Source organism: Schistocerca piceifrons, chromosome 4 (assembly GCF_021461385.2).
Source record: "Schistocerca piceifrons isolate TAMUIC-IGC-003096 chromosome 4, iqSchPice1.1, whole genome shotgun sequence".
Lineage (NCBI taxonomy): Eukaryota > Metazoa > Arthropoda > Insecta > Orthoptera > Acrididae > Schistocerca > Schistocerca piceifrons.
In genome coordinates, this window is record NC_060141.1 from 402,062,109 (window position 1) to 402,081,236 (window position 19,128).

Consider the following 19,128-nt stretch of genomic DNA (forward strand, 5'->3'; position numbering starts at 1 on the left):
GTGAATGTAGAAGATTGTTTCGTTACTCTAGTGGCACAGTTTGCAAGTGAAGTCATGCCATAACTGTACAAAACATTTAAATTGGCATGGCTGACATATCTGACTTCATTGTATTGGTATTGAGATCCTCACAGATTATTATGTTTGTTTTTGAGCAAGATACCTTAGCTAGTGTCAGATTTAGTTTTGAGAAAAAAATATCCACATAACCACTCGGTGATTGGTACATACAAATTACCTGGTCAGTCATGGACACTGCAAAAAGCTTATTCTTGTGAATGAAAGCTCACTATCCAAGTTGTTGCCCGCTTTCTTAGATGCCTGAGAGAAGCACAGAGTGAAAATATAATTATTGTAATATATGATGCGGGTGGAGCTTGCTCCCTTTGTACCATTACTTATCCCAGTGCACTGTAAGTATAGGGTGTAAGCTCATTTTCACTGCTCTCCGCAGCTCATACTGAAAACCAATCTGAGAGAAGATTTTATTCTGCCTGGATGTATGATTTTTTTAGTGAAATGTTGCACATAATTGTGAAAAATACTACAAGAACAAATATATAAAGTATTCCAATCATAATTACAGACTGTTAATGGATTGTGCATTAATTGTAAATAACATTTTAATCATTTGTAATATAAGTGTTTATTTTGACAGGTAAGGCAGTTATGCAAGGAATTCCATCTCACTGATGTTCAAGTTAACCAACTTATGTCTTCTTTTTTGGAGGACGTAAAGCTTGGTCTGGGGAAGGATACACATCCAAATTCAATTGTAAAATGTTTTATAACATATGTGCAGGATCTTCCAAATGGGAAAGGTATGTTTTATAAATAAAATTTCTGATATCACAAGGCATATTCAAGTTTTCAGAAACATCAGGTAGCTAATGTTTACTGTTGTATATAAATATCACAGTATGGATCTGGAAATGGTTAAAAATTTGCAGAGCCTCTTCCATTAACAAATACTGATAGTCAGGCACTTAACACAGCCCACCTCAATTACAAGTTGAGTAGCACCATTTCAGTTCTTCTCTTTTCCATCTAATGAAAATGACAATTTACTGTTCATTATTATCATTCTTCTGTTTTGGAATTGGACATGAGCTGTTTTCTTTAATTCAAAGTCAATGTTAATTAATAGTGCACCCTGCCATTTATTCATGGTAAAGACCATAGCATGTTAGAACATATTTATAAACTTCATCTGGCATACTGGTGATCATTGTCATTCCATTCCACATTGACCCCTATCACTTCTGTGCAAAGATTTGTGCGGTCCTGCTGTGAGATGACACAAATCCTTTGCTGGCCAAGCGCAGTACAGTTGACCTACACTTTATTGTTGTTAGTCAAAGGTCTGCCAGAAATGACATGCCACTCACCAGAGATCAAAAAAACAAACAAAAAGATAAAAAATTTAAAAAAAGTGAGATTAAAACTTCCACAAACTTGTCATGTAGGAATACTGAAACCTAACAGTTCTCCAGTGCACAAAAATATTTCACATTGGAAACTTAAGGACTCCTAAAGTTTCAGTGTAAAATAGGCTAAAAGAATGTGCAAAAGACAAAAGAAAGAAAATGTGGCACTAAAAACCTAATATGGATATCATATTGCATTGCATGGTCTCACAGAAAATGGAAAAGAAGTAAAATTACAAAATCTATAAATACATTTACTTTTACACAAAACAGAATCTATCAGTATTTATGGATCAGCACGGCTTTAGAAAGCATTGCTCCTGCGAAACGCAACTCGCCCTTTTCTCACATGATATTTTGCGAACCATGGATGAAAGCTATCAGACAGATGCCATATTCCTTGACTTCTGGAAAGCGTTTGACTCAGTGCCCCACTGCAGACTCCTAACTAAGGTACGAGCATTTGGGATTGGTTCTCAAATATGTAGGTAGCTCAAAGACTTCTTAAGTAATAGAACCCAGTACGTTGTCCTCGATGGTGAGTGTTCATCAGAGGTGAGGTTATCATCTGGAGTGCCCCACGGAAGTGTGGTAGGTCCACTGTTGTTTTCTATCTACATAAATGATCTTTTGGATAGGGTGGATAGCAATGTGCGGCTGTTTGCTGATGATGCTGTGGTGTATGGGAAGGTGTCGTCGTTGAGTAACTGTAGGAGGATACAAGATGACTTGGACAGGATTTGTGATTGGTGTAAAGAATGGCAGCTAACTCTAAATATAGATAAATGTAAATTAATGCAGATGAATAGGAAAAAGAATCCCGTGATGTTTCAATACTCCATTAGAAGTGTAGCGCTTGACACAGTCACGCGATTAAATATTTGGGTGTAACATTGCAGAGTGATATGAAGTGGGACAAGGTATGTAATGGCAGTTGTGGGGAAGGCGGATAGTCGTCTTCGGTTCTTTGGTAGAATTTTGGGAAGACGTGGTTCATCTGTAAAGGAGACTGCTTATAAAACACTAATACGACCTATTCTTGAGTACTGCTTGAGCGTTTGGGATCCCTATCAGGTCGGATTGAGGGAGGACATAGAAGCAATTCAGAGGCGGGCTGCTAGATTTGTTAGTGGTAGGTTTGATCATCATGTGAGTGTTACAGAAATGCTTCAGGAAGTCGGGTGGGAGTCTCTGGAGGAAAGGAGGCGTTCTTTTCTGAATTGCTACTGAGAAAATTTAGAGAACCAGCATTTGAGGCTGACTGCAGTACAATTTTACTGCCGCCAACTTATATTTCGCGGAAAGATCACAAAGATAAGATAAGAGAGATTAGGGCTCGTACAGAGGCATATAGGCAGTCATTTTTCCCTCATTCTGTTGGGAGTGGAACAGGGAGAGAAGATGCTAGTTGTGGTATGAGGTACCCTCCGCCACACACCGTATGGTGGATTGCGGAGTATGTATGTAGATGCATGATTAACTGATGTATTCCTTAAGGAATAAATGTGTCCTCACTTTACGCATGATTGAACATTTTCCTTTGCTCACAAAATACCAGTATCAAATTTTAAAAAGGAAGAAAATGAAACTGCTGCTAATTACCAGATACAAACACAAAATCCTGCAAATAAATTATAGATTTAAACAGATTAAAGACGAGTAATGTGAAAAATCACAATATTAATAAATGTATGCATTATGAAATTCTAAATTTACCATGACAAAAATCCCTACAGGTAAATCTTGAATTTCAAGGTCATATATCTCTCTGTGTCACCAACAACTAAACAGTACATAAAAAGCATTAATATTATTAAGAACAATGAAAGGATTGAAATACACAATGCATATCAATTAGTCTCTAATTATGTTTCTTTTACAAATAGTAATCATTCAGGATCAAAAATGAGGGGCACACAATAGGAGGTTTCTGAAGAAACATGTGTAAATAGTATATATATGAAAACACAGAGAAGAGAAAACAATTTTAAATGAATGGTACTCTACAATATGATGTGCTATTTAGTTTCACAGAGTACATACATATATACTAATCAAATTTGAAATCAATCTGGGCATAAACTCAGTCTGGCTGTAACAATTTGTGGGGCTATGAAATGGAATGAGCACATGGCCGCAGTCAAAGCAGGTGGCAAAAGAGGGAAGTGCAAGCAGCCTACAGAGGAGACTGCATAGAGAATACTTGTCTGACCCATCCTAGAATATTAGTCAAGCACATGGGGCTAATACCAAATATGCCTAACAGGCGATATTGAACAGACACAAAGAAGGACAGCCTAAATGGTCACAGGTCTGTTCAACTCATGAGAGAGCATCACAAAGACACTGAAAGAACTGAAATGATAGATGACTGAAGACTGGTGAAAACTACCATGTGAAAACCAATAGTCAAACACACACACACACACACACACACACACACACACACACATGCACCGTACACTGGCAATGGTGCTATTATCCCACACTTCGAAATTGGGTGAATTGGGTGACACCCCAAGTATACAAGCAGCAACTACTGGTGCTACAGCGTTGTGTGAGGGGTGCCCAGGAGGTCATGTGACATGACGAACTCCAACATGTCATCCATGCAGAGCTTATATACAGCAGAAGCTGGTAATACTGTATGGCACAGGTGGATGGGATGGACATAGGATGTTGAAGTTGCTCCTAGTTCACCAGGTTGTAGGTGGCAGCTGTCAATACTACAGCATATCCCAAAGACTGTTGGGAAGGTCACAAGGCATGGCAACTTACAATGTGACAATTGAGCAGAGACAGCAGGCAGCATAAGTTGGCTATGCTGTAAAGCTAAGATGGTGGGGATGGTTATGTGACAGTGTATATAGTCTGAGCATGCCACACTCAGCTACTCGTACAACCAAGTTGTAGGGTATGAAAAAACGGTTATGAAGCATGACATACAACACCTCCCATAAATCAGTTGCTTGCAGTCATGATGGCTCAATTTCCTTCCTCTTTTCTAATTATTATGCATCACTTGATCAAGAAATATGAACTTACGGCAGCATCATAACAGTAATAATGTTAGGTCAGTACATATAGCAGCAATCTACCTAATAAACAGCACATAGTGAAACTGAACATGTCTCAATCCAAGAACACACAATGACAATGACAATGTTTTTTACCATGTAGACATCATCATTGGTAATTCATTTCACTAAATTATCAAAGTTTTCTTTATTTTTAGTTTAGTCATCTAGTTCCATAGTACCAAATTGAGGAGAAAATATCAAAGGTCATGGAATGTGGGAATGTGTCAGTACATAAAATTACAACACAAAAATAATAACAGATAAAATAAAATGTTTATGAAACTAAAAAAAAAGAGAAGCCATTAGTTAATGTAAATGCAATCAGCAGTATAACACAGGAATCAGCTTAATTTTTCAATGAACTCCTCAATAGAATAGGAGTGACCCATAAGGAAAGTCTCCAGTTTAGATTTGAAAGCACATGGATTGCTGCTATTCTTATGGTAGCTTATTGAAAATGGATGCAGTAGTATACTGCCCACCTTTCTGCACAAAAGTCAAGGAAGTGTGATCCAAATGCAGACTGGATTTGTGCCTAGTATTAATTGAGTGAAAGCTGCTTATTCTTGGGAATAAGGTGATATTATTAACAAGAAACAACAGTAAAGAATACATATATATTGAGACGCCAGTCTCAGAATAGCCAGACTAATGAACAGGGGTTGACAAGGGCTTCGCGAACTTACACTGCTTATTGCTCATTTCTGAGCCAAAAACATCCTCTGAGAATAGAAAGAGTTATGCCAAAATATAATACCTTACATCATAGGCAAATGAAAATAAACAAAGTAGACCACTTTTTGTGTTGGGCTATTATTTACTTCAGATACTGTTCGAACAGTGAAAATGGCAGCATTAAGTCTTTGAACAAGATCCTGAATGTGGGCTTTCCATGACCATCTATCTGAACATTAGAAATTTGAACTTTTCAGTTTCACTAATCATGTGCCCATTTTGTGAAATAAAAACACTGAATTTTGTTGAATTGTGTGTTAGAAACTATAAAAACTGAGTCTTACTATCATTTAGTGTTAGTTTATTTTGTACAAGCCATGAACTTATGTCATGAACTGCACTATTTGGAGCAGAGTCAATGTTGCACACAACATTCTTTACTACCAAGGTTGTGTCATCAGCAAACAGAAATATTTTAGAATGACCTGTAATACTAGAGGCCATATCATTTATACAAATGAGGAACAGGAGTGGCCCCATCACTGTTTTCTGGAGCACCCCCCATTTAATTGTTCCCCACTCAAACCTCACACCATAGCCATTCTCAACACTGTGAATAATAACCTTTTGCTGTCCATTGTTAAAGTAAGAGGGGAATCAATTGTAAGCTACTTCCCATATTCCATAATGGTCCTACTTCTGGAGCAATATTTTGTGATCAACACAATCAAACACCTTAGTTAAATAAAAAATTATGCCCAGTGTTTAAAACCTTTAGTTTAATCCATCCAGTGCCTCGCAGAGACAAGAGAGAGTGTTTTCAGTTGTTAAATCACTTCTAGAACCAAACTGTACATTTGATAGCAAATTATGTGAAATAAGATGCTCAATTATCCTTACATACACAGCGTTTTCAATAACTTTAGCAAATACTAGTGGCATAGAAGTAGATCTAAAATTGTCTACATTATCCCTTTCTCCCTTTCTATAAAGTGGTTTTACTAATGAGAGCTTTAATTGTTCATGAAACTGCCCATTCTTAGAGGAAATATGGCTAAGTACAGAGCTAGCATGTGCAGCACAATTCTTTAATATACTGCTAGGCACTCCTTCGTATACATGAGAGTCCTTAGTCTTGAGTGATTTAATTATTGACCCAGTCTCTGCCCTATCAATATCATAGAGGAGTATTTCAGACATCAGTTTTAGAAAGGTATTTTCCAACAGTTATATAATTCCCTGTAGAAACTAAGTTTTTATTTAATTCACCAGCAATGCCCAGAAAATGATTATTAAATACTGGACATCATGTATCTGACTCATCAGTAACAGAAATATTTTTACTACGAACTGACTTTATATTGTCGACCTTGTGCTGCTGATTAGACACTTACGTATGTCTTACTATACAAACACCACACAAAAAAAACCACTGGCACAGAAGTGATGTTCTTCAATTCTGTTACTGATTATAGTGCACAGTTCATTAATATTATCACAGTGAGTTATCTTGACCAGTTTATAAATGGATCTAAGAAAAGTTAAATCAAAACATGTACAAATTCTTGAAACTTATTTGTAATTAAGACAGTCCTTTCTTCCATGATGCAGCTTTGAAATTTTCCACTTTTCCTTTTGCACTTCTTTTCTTACATTTATTTTGTCCTCTTCAGTTTTTTCTTCCTTCTCTTCTACAATTGCTGTCTTCTCTCCATTACCTTTTTTATCTTCTGCCTTTGTGGTGTCTTCTTCTGTTTGTCAGCAAGGTGTAATAATTCATGGAAGTTATCAAATGTTTCCAATAGTTAATTTTCTGTGTACATTGCACAACAAATGTCTGGCTCAGACAGTGATCAAGGTGTCTTCATTTAGAGGAGCATTCAAGAAGATATTTTGGCCACAATATTTTTGCAAGGAACTTCTCATATTTCTTTTATTTCTATTTTAATTGTTGAGCAAAAACAATTTTTCTTTATAATTTGTAGTTTCTCATGCTGTTTCAAACTCAGCAGCAGTTATGTACTGATTAACCGTATAGTTGGGCCAAGTGTGTGTGCTTGTACTCATTTAATGAAGGCAACATTCTGTTTTTTAATCTTATGACTTCATGTGAATGAAAGAAACTTTGAATTGTTTCATGAAATCTATGGGATTATTAGGATCAATTTCTTTGAATTGACAGTTCTTGTCAGTATTATCAGAAACAATGTTTCTAGACAAATTCACATCACAACCTTTACCAGTGAATGTACTGACTTCTTCACCACCGTCTGGAACCCAATTATGCAATTGAGGATGACATCCAGTTTGTCACTGAAACTGCTCCTCAAGGTAATGTAAAGATCAGTCTTTGAGCATTATGACAAACCCTGAATGAATAATTCTGTTAAATGTGCATATGCAGAGCTCCAGGGGTCACAGGATGGGGTCATCAAACATGGTTGTGTTAAATGCTTGCATGACTAATTTCCAGATATATGCAGTACCAGCAGAGTACTATTCTCTAATCAATGTCGTTTTCAGTGTTTTCACAAGGGCTTTTTTTGTGTGTAAATATTTACAAAGTGAAAAAAACAAAACATTATATTGTAGATCACAGAGGTAGACTGTGAAACATATGGTACCTATGTTATTCTAACAGTATAACAGGAAAAGTTTTAAACTTGAATAGATAAATTATATAATTACAGGATTAACTTGCATAACAGTTTCAAAATATATTTCACTTTAAATAGTTCTGATTGGGGACGCTTGGAGTTACCGATGTCTAACATTGGTTTGTTCTCCAGAAAGAAACATTCCCAAGTAGAATATAAAGACACAGAACAACACTGATTGATATTTTATTTCTAAATTGATCTGCCTATCTTCAGATACATGTGAGCTAATTAATAAATGGTTTGTCTGTTCATGATGGTGAAATGGGATCAATAAAGCATTCCCATAAATCAGGTTTAACATCATCATCATCATTTTCTTCTTCTTCTTGTTCTTCTTCTTCTTCTTCTTCCTGAATTGTTTCTATTCATTCCCAGATCCTCTTCTAATTGTCTCTTTTCTCCAACGGTCTAGTTTTCAAAATTTTCTCTCATCATTGCCCTCTCCAATTCACATCATCCTTTACCTGGTCTCTTCATCTTGTTCATGGTCTTCCATTTTCTCTTCTTCCAGATTCTATCCACGCCAGAGCTTTTCTCGATAGTCTTCCTTTTCCCATTCTTTTATCATGGCCAAACCATTTCAGCCTATTTCTCTCCATTTAGTTTCCTTTTGCAGACTGGTGTGAAGTGTGTTTTGTACTGTTTCATTTCTTGTCTCGTCCCTTCTCATCTTAACCAGGATCCTTCCTAGAAAGTGCATCCTGTTGCTTATGTTCTGCTCAATTTTTTTTTGTCCGTGTCCAACATTCTGATCCCTGTCAGATAGTATGATTTATATTTCATGATATTTGTTCTGACTGGTATTTTCTAATTCCTAATTATGTCTGATACACAACAGTAAAATTTTGAGCAATTATTTCTCCTCTCCAAAATTTTCTTCCTTAATGATTGCTTTTCTCATCAGCTTACTTCCTAGATATTCAAAAGCCTCTACTTCTTTAATAATTTTTCCATTACAACTCATATCTTTCATTTTTTCATTTTCCCTGCTGATTTTTATTATCTCACTTTTTATTTTGTATGTCTGTGACTGCAACAACAATGTCTTCCCCAGATTCCCATTTATTTTGCACTTGTGGTGACTATCGACCAAGTCATGTGTAATATCTAGGTTTGGCAGGCTCTTTGCGACCAGTGCGTGGCCGCACGCGAAACGGTAATTGAGAGTGTATATATGTGTGCTTCTGAGTAATAAAATAGTGCTTATTACATGTGGTATAGTGTACATCATTGGATCTGGCAATCCTACAACACTAAACCCATACTGGTGACCCCGAATTTTGTTCATGAGAGCTACAATGAACTCTCGTAATGTCGGGTGGTACACAATGTATCACTTGCCGCATGCTACACAATACAAGTGCCAACTAGATGTTCCAACGGATGCTTCGGCGTGGTTTTCTAATTATCCACCTTGTGTTCAAAATAGTTCGACACAGTTCCCAAACACACTGACTAGCTGTACTCAACAGGACAACACTTCTACTTTCCAACAGCCACATATGCCGGCATCAGGTATGAACAATAACTTGTTGTTTATGTACATGAGTCAGCAGTCATGTGGCAGTGTATCATACCAACAGAATATTTTTCATGCTCAAAACTTTGAATGCAAGTGTTTTACACTGAATATGAACTTTCCACGTGTTCTGAGGGCTCAACAATGGCTGACACAATGTGCTCAAACCCCAGTGACTATGTTTACAGGTTTCCCAAGTGCCAGTGTGAACTTTCTGCCCGAATCAGTGGTGGTACAAATCAAGCCAGACACTCAAGACAGTAAATTTCATGTTTATCTCAGAACTCTGGATTTTGCACCAGCCCCCCTTACCCCCCCCCCCCCCCCCCTCCCCTCCCACTACCAACGTCCACTTTACGAGTGTTTCTGATGGCACATGCCGTTCCCTGCTGCGTCTGCCACGTGTGTTCCACAAACATTAGGTGATTTTAATGCACCTGTAGGGGAGGGGCCTGGAAACTGCACTCCGTAATTCTCCGCACATCGGTCAACTACAGTCGACTCTACTGTGCCGGTCCATTTTACGCCTGTTGGCGTTACTCCATCAAATGCCCAACTTGTAGATTTCTTGACCAAGGCCGAGCCAGCCGCACCTACTACACCTGAGCCAATTATGCTGCAGAGCTACGGACAGGGGGTGACAGTTTCTGACAAACAGTTACGTCAAGACTTCCCCATCCGTTGGCCTAAGCTACCACCCCTTCGCAAGGACATGGTTTGCCTTGGTTGACCACGTCCTCCAGCTACAGTGTGTTGTTGATGGCAATTCAAAGTTCCTTTGCTTACTATGTCACCTCCATGATGAACTGGACCTGATCTGCGATACTGTGGCTTCACCACACACTATGGATAAATATGCATTTGCCCAACGCACCATCCTTGAGCAACTATCTACACCAACAGAGGAAGCTATCTGCCTCATCAGTCACGAGTCGCTGGGTTCCAGATCCTCGTTGCAGCTGTGTCATCATCTCCACGCCATGATTGACACACATCACATGCCAGACGTTACACTTTGGACCATCTGGTTGCTCAAACCTCCCCCGTAGGTTCAAATTCACTTTCTCCGTGTAACTTCGGCCCCACTAGACTCTAAACTGTAGATCACAGTCCAGGTTTAGAACATTCTGCACCACCCGCAAACTCCCCCCCCCCCCCCCCCCCCCCCCCTCTCTCCCCCTTCCCAGGGGGCCCTCAGGCCTTAGGGGTTGGCACACCTGCACGGCAGTTTCCATCGTGCAGTACAGACTGCGTACGACTTGCTCCGCCACTTTTAACTCAGGCAGCGTGATGGACAACCCCGCGCGCCGTCCCACTTGGTGTTATTTCCATTTGGCGACGCGGCTAAGAAATGTCGTACTTATTGTGCATTCCCAAACTAATAATGTGACCCAATTCAGGCACTACGGGCGTTGCACTGCACAGATGCCTATCACTTAATACTTCCTCACCTCACACACCAGGACGCTTGTACGTGAAAGATGCAGTGTCTTCCCTTTCATTTCTAGTTGACACGGGGGAGGGGGGGGGGGGGGGGGCGAGGTTAGTCTGCAGGTATTAAATTTGAGCATCAGCCTAGCCCCCTGCTTTGAGCGCCCAATAATTCCCTGATCCAATCCCATGGAATAACTAATTTAAGCCTTAAACTGCAGGACATTAGTACCCCATTATAGCGGACTTTCATTATCGCGGATGTGGATGAACCAGTGCTTGGGGTAGATTTTCTCTTAGCCCATGCACTTTCACCTAACCTGTAATGAGGTACACTAACGTTTAACTTGAAAGGCTGTACCACCGGTTCAGATATCTCTTCCCTCTCACCCGAGAGCACCAATCTGTTGTGTGAGCTAGCCGAAACCAGTGTTGCAATGCTCTCTCTTAGATGACACAACGACAAACTTTGGGACAGCAATGAAGCCCTCCACTTACGCATCGTCGCCATGCAAGCCAAGCTCATGGATGCTCGTAAGCAGGTCACCCAGCTGTCAGACACGGTCACGCCCCCAATCCCTGCACCGCTTCCTCGCACCCGCCGCTGATGCCGCGTGACATTTCTACTGCCAGACAGAAGCTGTGCGCACAACACTACCGAATACCCCACTGAGCTCCACGACAAGGACTACCATTGGATCACCACTACTGCTGCTGACCCACCGGACTGGGATACACAAGCATGTGCATTACAGGTTAGTCATACTACATCGGGTGTGGGTCCATCATCCCCATCAGTGTTCATGATCAACAACAGTACTGTCCATAGAATCAATACCACAGAAGGTCCACCAGTACGCGCAAAGGCTAGGCATTTAAACCTGGGGAAACTCAAACATGCCAAAGCTATTATTCAGGAACTTTTAGACAGTAAGACTATTTGCTCTTCTTCTAGTAGTTGGTCGTCAGCCATTCATTTGGTGCCCAGGAAAGATGACACTGTCTGCCCCTGAGGTGACTATCGGGCACTTAACACCAGAACAATTCTAGATAAGTATCCTGTCCCAAATATTCAAGACTTTGCTTCCCAGCTGCATGGGGCACAAATTTTAAATGTAATCGACTGTCACAAGGCATACCACCAACTGCAAATGGCACCGGAGGACGCTGAAAAAACTGCTATCATCACCCTGTTCGGGTTCTTTGAGTATTTGTTTCTGCCATTTGGCTTTAAAAATGCTGCACAGATGTGGCAACGGTTTCATTGACTCATTGGTTGGAAAACTGGACTTTGCGTATGCATACGTGGATGACTTGTTAATTTTTTCTTCGTCCCTCGAGGAAAATGAACTCCATTTAAATAAAGTGTTCTAACTATTACAAGCAAACGGTGTCACAGCGAACAATGCTAAGTCACAACTCTGCCACACTATTGCCACTTTCCTGGGCCATGGGGTTTCTGCCGACGGCATCCACCCCCTACCCGAATGTGCTGAGGCCATTAGTATGGTGCCTTTGTCCAAAGATTTTCAGAGCCTCTGCCGCTTCCTTGGAATGGTAAATTACTACTGCAAGCACATCCCCCATGCTGTTGACATACAAGCTCCAGTGACGGATGCTCTCACAGGAAAAACACTTCAGGGTCTCGGGCGGTCACGTGAACTCCAGATATGTGTTGCGCACTTGATAACCTAAAGTCAGCCTTACAGATGGCCGTTACGCTCGCTCACCCAATTCCTTATGCATCCATCTTGCTTACTACAGACGCAAGTGATACAGCACTGGGGACGGTATTTCAGCAATCCGTGGGTTCTGGTGTCCAGCTGCTCAGGTTTTTCTCCCACAAACTGTATGCTTACCAACGTAAATGTCCATGATATTTACTGGCCACAAGCCACTGGTATACGCTTTCCATAACCCAGGCAAGGACACATCCCCAAGATGTTTTCAGCATATGGACCTCATATGTCAGTTTATGAACAACATAACATTACGTCAGAGGGGCAGACAACATAGTCGCCGATTTTCTGTCTCGTGTGTCAGTTTTATCTTCACAACTGGACCTCAGTGAACTCCCTAAATTGCAAACAGAGGATACTAATTCAGCGCATTGCACTCCAATGTTAAAACAGGACTCAAATTACAGTCATGAACACTTCCTGGGTTTTTGTCACCCATCTGGTGCGACATTTCAACACGACGCGTACGTCCGAAGATTCCTGCACCTCTCTGCCGGGACATTTTTAATAGTATCCATAACATGGCACATGCTGGCATATGGGCCACCGCACATCTGGTATCTGAATGTTTTGTTTGTCCCGGGGTGATAAAACAAAGTCGCAGTTGGGCATGAGCATGTGTGGCTTGTCAGCGCGCAAAAGCAGGATGTCATGCACAGCCCCCAATGGGTTTGTTCGATGTGGAAAAAAGAAGATTCCAGCACATAAATATTGATAACATCGTGCCCTTGGCCCCTTCGAGCCCCTTCCATTACATACTGTCTGCCACTGACAGGTTTACTCGCTGGGTAGAGGTAATTCCTCTCACTACTATCACATCTGATGCAGTGGCCCGAGCCCTTTTATTAATGTGGATCTTCCTGCCCAGTTTCTATCACCACTGACCAGCGCCACCAGTTCAAGTCTGCCCTCTTCTGACAGCTTTATGAACCGTGTGGGGTGAAACGATTTAGGACTACAGCATATCCCCCCCCAGAGCCATGGGCTTGTTGATTGCTGGCACCAAATGCTTAAATCTTCCCTGATGTGCCACGGAGGTGAGTGGGCCGACACCTTACCATGGATAATGTTAGGCGTTCGGGCCATGTACAAAGAGGACCTTGGCATGTCCCTGGCAGAAGTACTGTATGGAGAACCCCTCACACTCCCAGCAGAGCTAGTTGAGCCTTCACTTCCTCCAGGTCAAATCTGCGACTCAACATTCGTCGGACGTGTTTAGGAGTTAATCACTAACATTCGCATGCCTCCTCCTCGACCACACTCGCTCCCTCCCATATTTCTGCATAAGGACTTGGCATCATGCACTCACATCATGGTGCACGATGACACTGTCTGATCAACACTCAGACCTTCATACTCAGGCCCGTACAGAGTCTATCGCAGTGTCCCAATATGTTTGAAGTGCTGATTAATGGCACACTTCAAACGGTATCTGTCTGCCACCTCAAACCTGTGTGGTCTCTGGGAGAGCTGCCCGATACCCCATCCAGTCAGGCCCCATCCCCCTGCTACATCCGCCTCACACGAGACATCTACCGATGCTCCATGGGTGAGTGACACCAATTCTCACATGTGTGACGCTACCCACTCCCAGTCATGTAACAGTGCTTCAGGTGCATGTGACATTCCCCTACAGAGTGACACGTGTGATGACTGCCCCTAGGCAGCCCCCCACCTCTCCCCTGTTAGGATTTAGTGACGTTTCAGGGGCCAGCCCCGGAATGTGTGATGTCGCCAATGATGACTCGTATACGGAAGTGGTAGTGAATGTCAACGCAGATGTTATTTGCAGCTCTAAAGTGTGTTTTGTTATGCATCCGGATAATGTGTGTGTCTTCTATGAACAAGCCAGCTCCTCCAGTGACAGTTTAATCCACATTCATCATCTCCAATCTGTCCCCTTGCCTGTTGGTACTGACCCATCAACAGTTAAAGTCCTACATACTGCAGCAGGCATTCAGGTCTGCTACCACAGCTCCTCACAACCCACCGTCCCCTCCCCAGATCCCTTGACTGCTGTACAAGGATTTGCCTGGTTGGGCATGACTATCCACCCCCTTCGCTGGCTCGAAGACTTCAATTACTAATGTAATGTAAGGTATGGTTTCGGTTTAAACACCCTCTCCCTCCCCCATAGGCGTTTCCTTTACATGTATGCCCCAATATCAATATTTGTTTTGTGCTCCACACTCTAGGGGGAATGGGGGGGGGGGGGGGGGGGGGGGGCTAATGTGGTAACTATCGACGAAGTCGCATGTAATATCTTGGTTTGGCAAGCTCTTTGTGACCAGTCTGTGGCCGCATGTGAAACAGTACACACGTGCACCAAGAATCAATAATGTATATAACTGTATATGTGCGCTTCTGAGTAATAAAATAGTGCTTATTACATGTGGTATATTGTACATCATTGGATCCGGCAATCCTACAACACTAAACCCATATACTGCTTGTTTATCTGTAAAAGTTTAAGTGAGCAGTAGAAGTTTAACTAAGAAGGAAAAATTACAGTTTCATATAATTGTAAATTCTCATTTAATCACACTATCAAAGAGAATTTTGCTGGATAAAAAGTGGGAAAAAGTTGTATCTTGTGCCAAAAATCTGCTGTTAAAGGATTACAAAAATTGTCAGACCATTGAAATGTAAGTTGTCTTTTGATGCTATCTAAATCAAAATATTGAAATGTAATATGAAACTGATAGCACCTCCTTGAGGTACCTTTGTAGTCAGTCAATGAGTCAATCTGTTTTTTCTGAAAGTCTGAAACATACAGAAGTAATTTTCATTCATAAATATGGAAATTAACAAGTAATCTCTGATTATAGGCCCATATTTCTCTTCACATATTTTTAAAACCTGGAAAACACTTATAATACAATGTTGAATAACTTTTCTGTACTACATTTTAATAACTGGTCAGTTTGATTTCTGTATAGGGCTGCCTATGGAGAAAGCTATTCACAAACTCAATTCTGGGAACAGCATAGTCATAACTAGTTGTCAGTTTACAGAAAGCAACCTGTCATTGTATAACCTGACACGTCCCATATTCCTGAAGACTAACCTATACCCCAATCGCCACAAATGGAGCTCTTGATTGCTATGTTGTTCTATGTTAAAAACCCTATTCCTCAGGAACAGGCTCACATATAAGTTTAAATTTATGTCACATACTGAGGTCTATGGACCCTTGGTGGTGGAAAACATTGAAGCTTTTAATTCAATGGAATCAGAAGATAGGCCATTTAGTCACACATTTTAATACTCGCAAACTTATTCAGAAAATCCCCTAGGGTACTTCTCATTGGCCTAGAATCATGAAACTTGGCAAAAAGTAAGTTTCACAGTACAACCAAAAACTGTAAAACTGTAAATTTGTAATTATATCGTACGAAAAAAATTTTGTTGTCATTTGTTATCTGTTTGTCTGTCTGTCTGTCTGTTATTACCCCTTTTTCTCAGGATTGGGTAGATGTATCACATTGAAATTAATGTCACATACTAAAGTCTATGGTCCTTTGGTGAGGTAAAAAATTAGAGCTTCTATGTCAATGTAGTCAAAAGATATGGCCATTTAAGTCATATATTTTGATACTCGCAAAGTCACGCATCAAAACCTATAGGGACTTCCCATTGGTCTAGAATCATGAAATTTGGCAAATAGGAAGGTTGCACAGCACAACCAAAGGAAAAAATCTGAATACTGTAAATTTGTAAATACATCACAAAAAAGGACATTTCTTATCTGGTGTCAAACTTGAAATTAAAACTATCAATAGTTCTATATTCAGGTTGACTGAGTCACTGTGACGGAGTCAAACATCAGGTGAGAAATGACTTTATTGCTCATATGACATGTTTTGTAATTAATCCAGGAGCGATTACTGCACGTAGGTATGACGTTTCAAGTTGTATGTGAAACCAACACTTGCAGACTAATGTAACGAAAATGTGTTTCACATAAAACTTGAAACGCCATATCTCTGTTCAGTAATCACCTTGGATATCTTACAATGGATTAATTTTGAAACACATCATATGGGCAATAATGTCATTCCTTGCCTGACGTTTGAATTTTACTTAGTGAACCAGTCAGCCTAGATGGAGAACTACTGATTATTATAATAATGGTCACATGCCTCCAGCATTACTTTACATCATATTTATATTACTGAAATTGAAACAGTCTCCAAAATTTTGTACCCTGGGACCAATATCTTGCTAGTATCAATATCAGTAGCAGGAGAAAATGGTCAAGATTCTTAATTCCTGGCATGGATGAATTGTCTGCAAACATAATTAAGTTTGTGCAGTGCCCTCGCTGCTCAAGTGCCACTCGCACCTGGCCAATATTTTTATTCTAGAGGATGATAAAGAGTGCTGATGAGGCAAATAAAATTGTAGAGGAATCTGGATTGAACAAGCTGAGGGAGGTGGGGTGATTAAGTCCTAGCGTGATTTTAATAGGCAAAATTTGTTTTGCAATTTTACAGATACTCAAAAAGGGCAATATCTCTTTGAAACAAACTGGCAATAACAAATGAAGCAATAGTGACAGAAAACTTTTGCAGTGACTTGTCTTGTGACATGTTTGTCAATAGAAAAATAAGCACACTAGACAAAAAATTATTCACTTCCAGGAGATGTCACATAAATACCCTGTTACACTGTTTGTAGCTGTGACTGTGACTGGTCTCAGTTCAATGAAGAAGAGGATCCACAGATTTCTTCAGACATGCTATATGCAGCTGAAGCCACTCGTTGATGATTAAATCCCATAGAGCTATCAGATTATAGGGATATTGAGTACTTTGTTTCCCCTGGTGTTACAAGTAGTCCCACACATTTCCTACAGAATTAAGATTGGTTGACTTACTGGGTCAGACAAGGTTCAACATTCACTGGAATGTATGTGTGCAGCTGTTTGTACACAGCTAATGTCATGTTGGAGGATGGGAGTGTCTACAGCATACTCATCATGAGGATGTAGAAGTAGGGCAACAACTGGTTATTAAGAATGTGGAAATAAAACATCCTGGTACATGTTTAAAGTAACATGAATGAGTGGTTCCAAATCATGATACAAAAAGAAACACCAAAACATCACAGATCCACATCTGGCTTGGATCATACCCTCTACACACTAGGTTAAGTGCCTCTTTGGGCTATCAGTGCACTTGGTGCTTTGCAACATTTTAAAATATACTGGTGATGTGAGGGAGGATAAGATTACAACATGAAGTTACCAACACTTCTGACATGTACTGCCATTTCCTGAGTGTTTTGGATACTTACAGAGTGACATAATTTTTTATTTTATTTTTTTCCACAAAGAAATTTATTTAGGTGTTAAGGGGTTAAAGGAAATTAAAATTGACCTTGAGAAGAAATTTAATAACTTGAGAATATTTCCGTACAGACACAGAAATGTTGAAGAACAAAATGAAAGGGTTTGCTATGATTGTAAATACACTGAAGTGGCAAAAAAACTGGTATAGGCATGTGTATTAAAATACACAGATATGTAAACAGGCAGGATGCAGCACTGTGGTCGGCTATGCCTATATAAGACAACAAGTGCGTGGTGCAGTTGTTAGATTGATTACTGCTGCTACAATGGCAGGTTATCAAAATTTAAATGAGTTTGAATGTGGTGCTATAGTTGGTGTATAAGTGGTGGGACACAGCATCTCCCAGGTAGCGATGAAGTGGGGATTTTCCTGTAAGACCATTTCATGAGTGTACTGTGAATATCAGGAATCTGGTGAAACATCAAGTGTCTGACATCGCTGAGGCCAGAAAAAGATCCTGCAAGAATGGGACCGACACTGACTGAAGTGAATTGTTCAGTGTGAGAGAACTGCAACCCTTCCACAAATAGCTGCAGATTTCAATGCAGGACCATCAACAAGTGTCAGCAAGTGAATCTTTCAACAAAATATCATTGATAAGGGCTTTCAGAGCCAAAGGCCCACTCGTGTACCCTTGATGACTGCACAACACAAAACTTTACACCTTCTTTGGACCCATCAACGCTAACATTGAACTGTTGATGACTGGAAACATGTTGCTTGGTCGGATGAGTCTCGTTTCAAATTGTATCAAGCACATGGACATGTATAGGTATGGAGACAACCTCATGAATCCATGGACCCTGCATGTCAGCAGGGGACTGTTCAAGCTGGCGGAGGCTCTGTAATGGTGTGGAGCACGTGCAGTTGGAGTGATACGGGACCCCTGGTATGTCTAGATATGACTCTGGCAGGTGACATGTGTTCCTGTTTCTATGTGTTTGGGCGCTGATGACCAGGCTGTTTAGCGCCCAAAAACCTCAAACCACACACACACACACACACACACACACACATACGTAAGCATACTGTCTGATCACCTGACATGTGTACCATTTTTGTTGGCTCTTCAGTGTTGCATTGGAAGATGAACACACAATCATGAATAGGACAAAATCTTGTATATATTATCATCAAAAAGCTGCCATTTTCATAACAGATTGCATTAATCGATTGCAAATCGCTGAACTGTACGCGGTTCCTTATCGTATTCTAGTCTCACAGATTCATGCTCAGAACCACA

The 19,128-nt window shown here is 40.5% G+C and overlaps 1 protein-coding gene across 1 annotated transcript in view; it reads left to right on the forward strand.

Moving 5' to 3' along the window:
• LOC124795869 (hexokinase type 2-like) overlaps positions 1 to 19,128 on the forward strand; it is a 238,978-nt gene that overhangs the window by 67,762 nt on the left and 152,088 nt on the right. Inside the window, exon 4 of the mRNA XM_047259951.1 lies at positions 659 to 821. Coding sequence (XP_047115907.1) covers positions 659 to 821 — 163 coding nt within the window. The remainder of the gene's footprint in view (positions 1 to 658; positions 822 to 19,128) is intronic.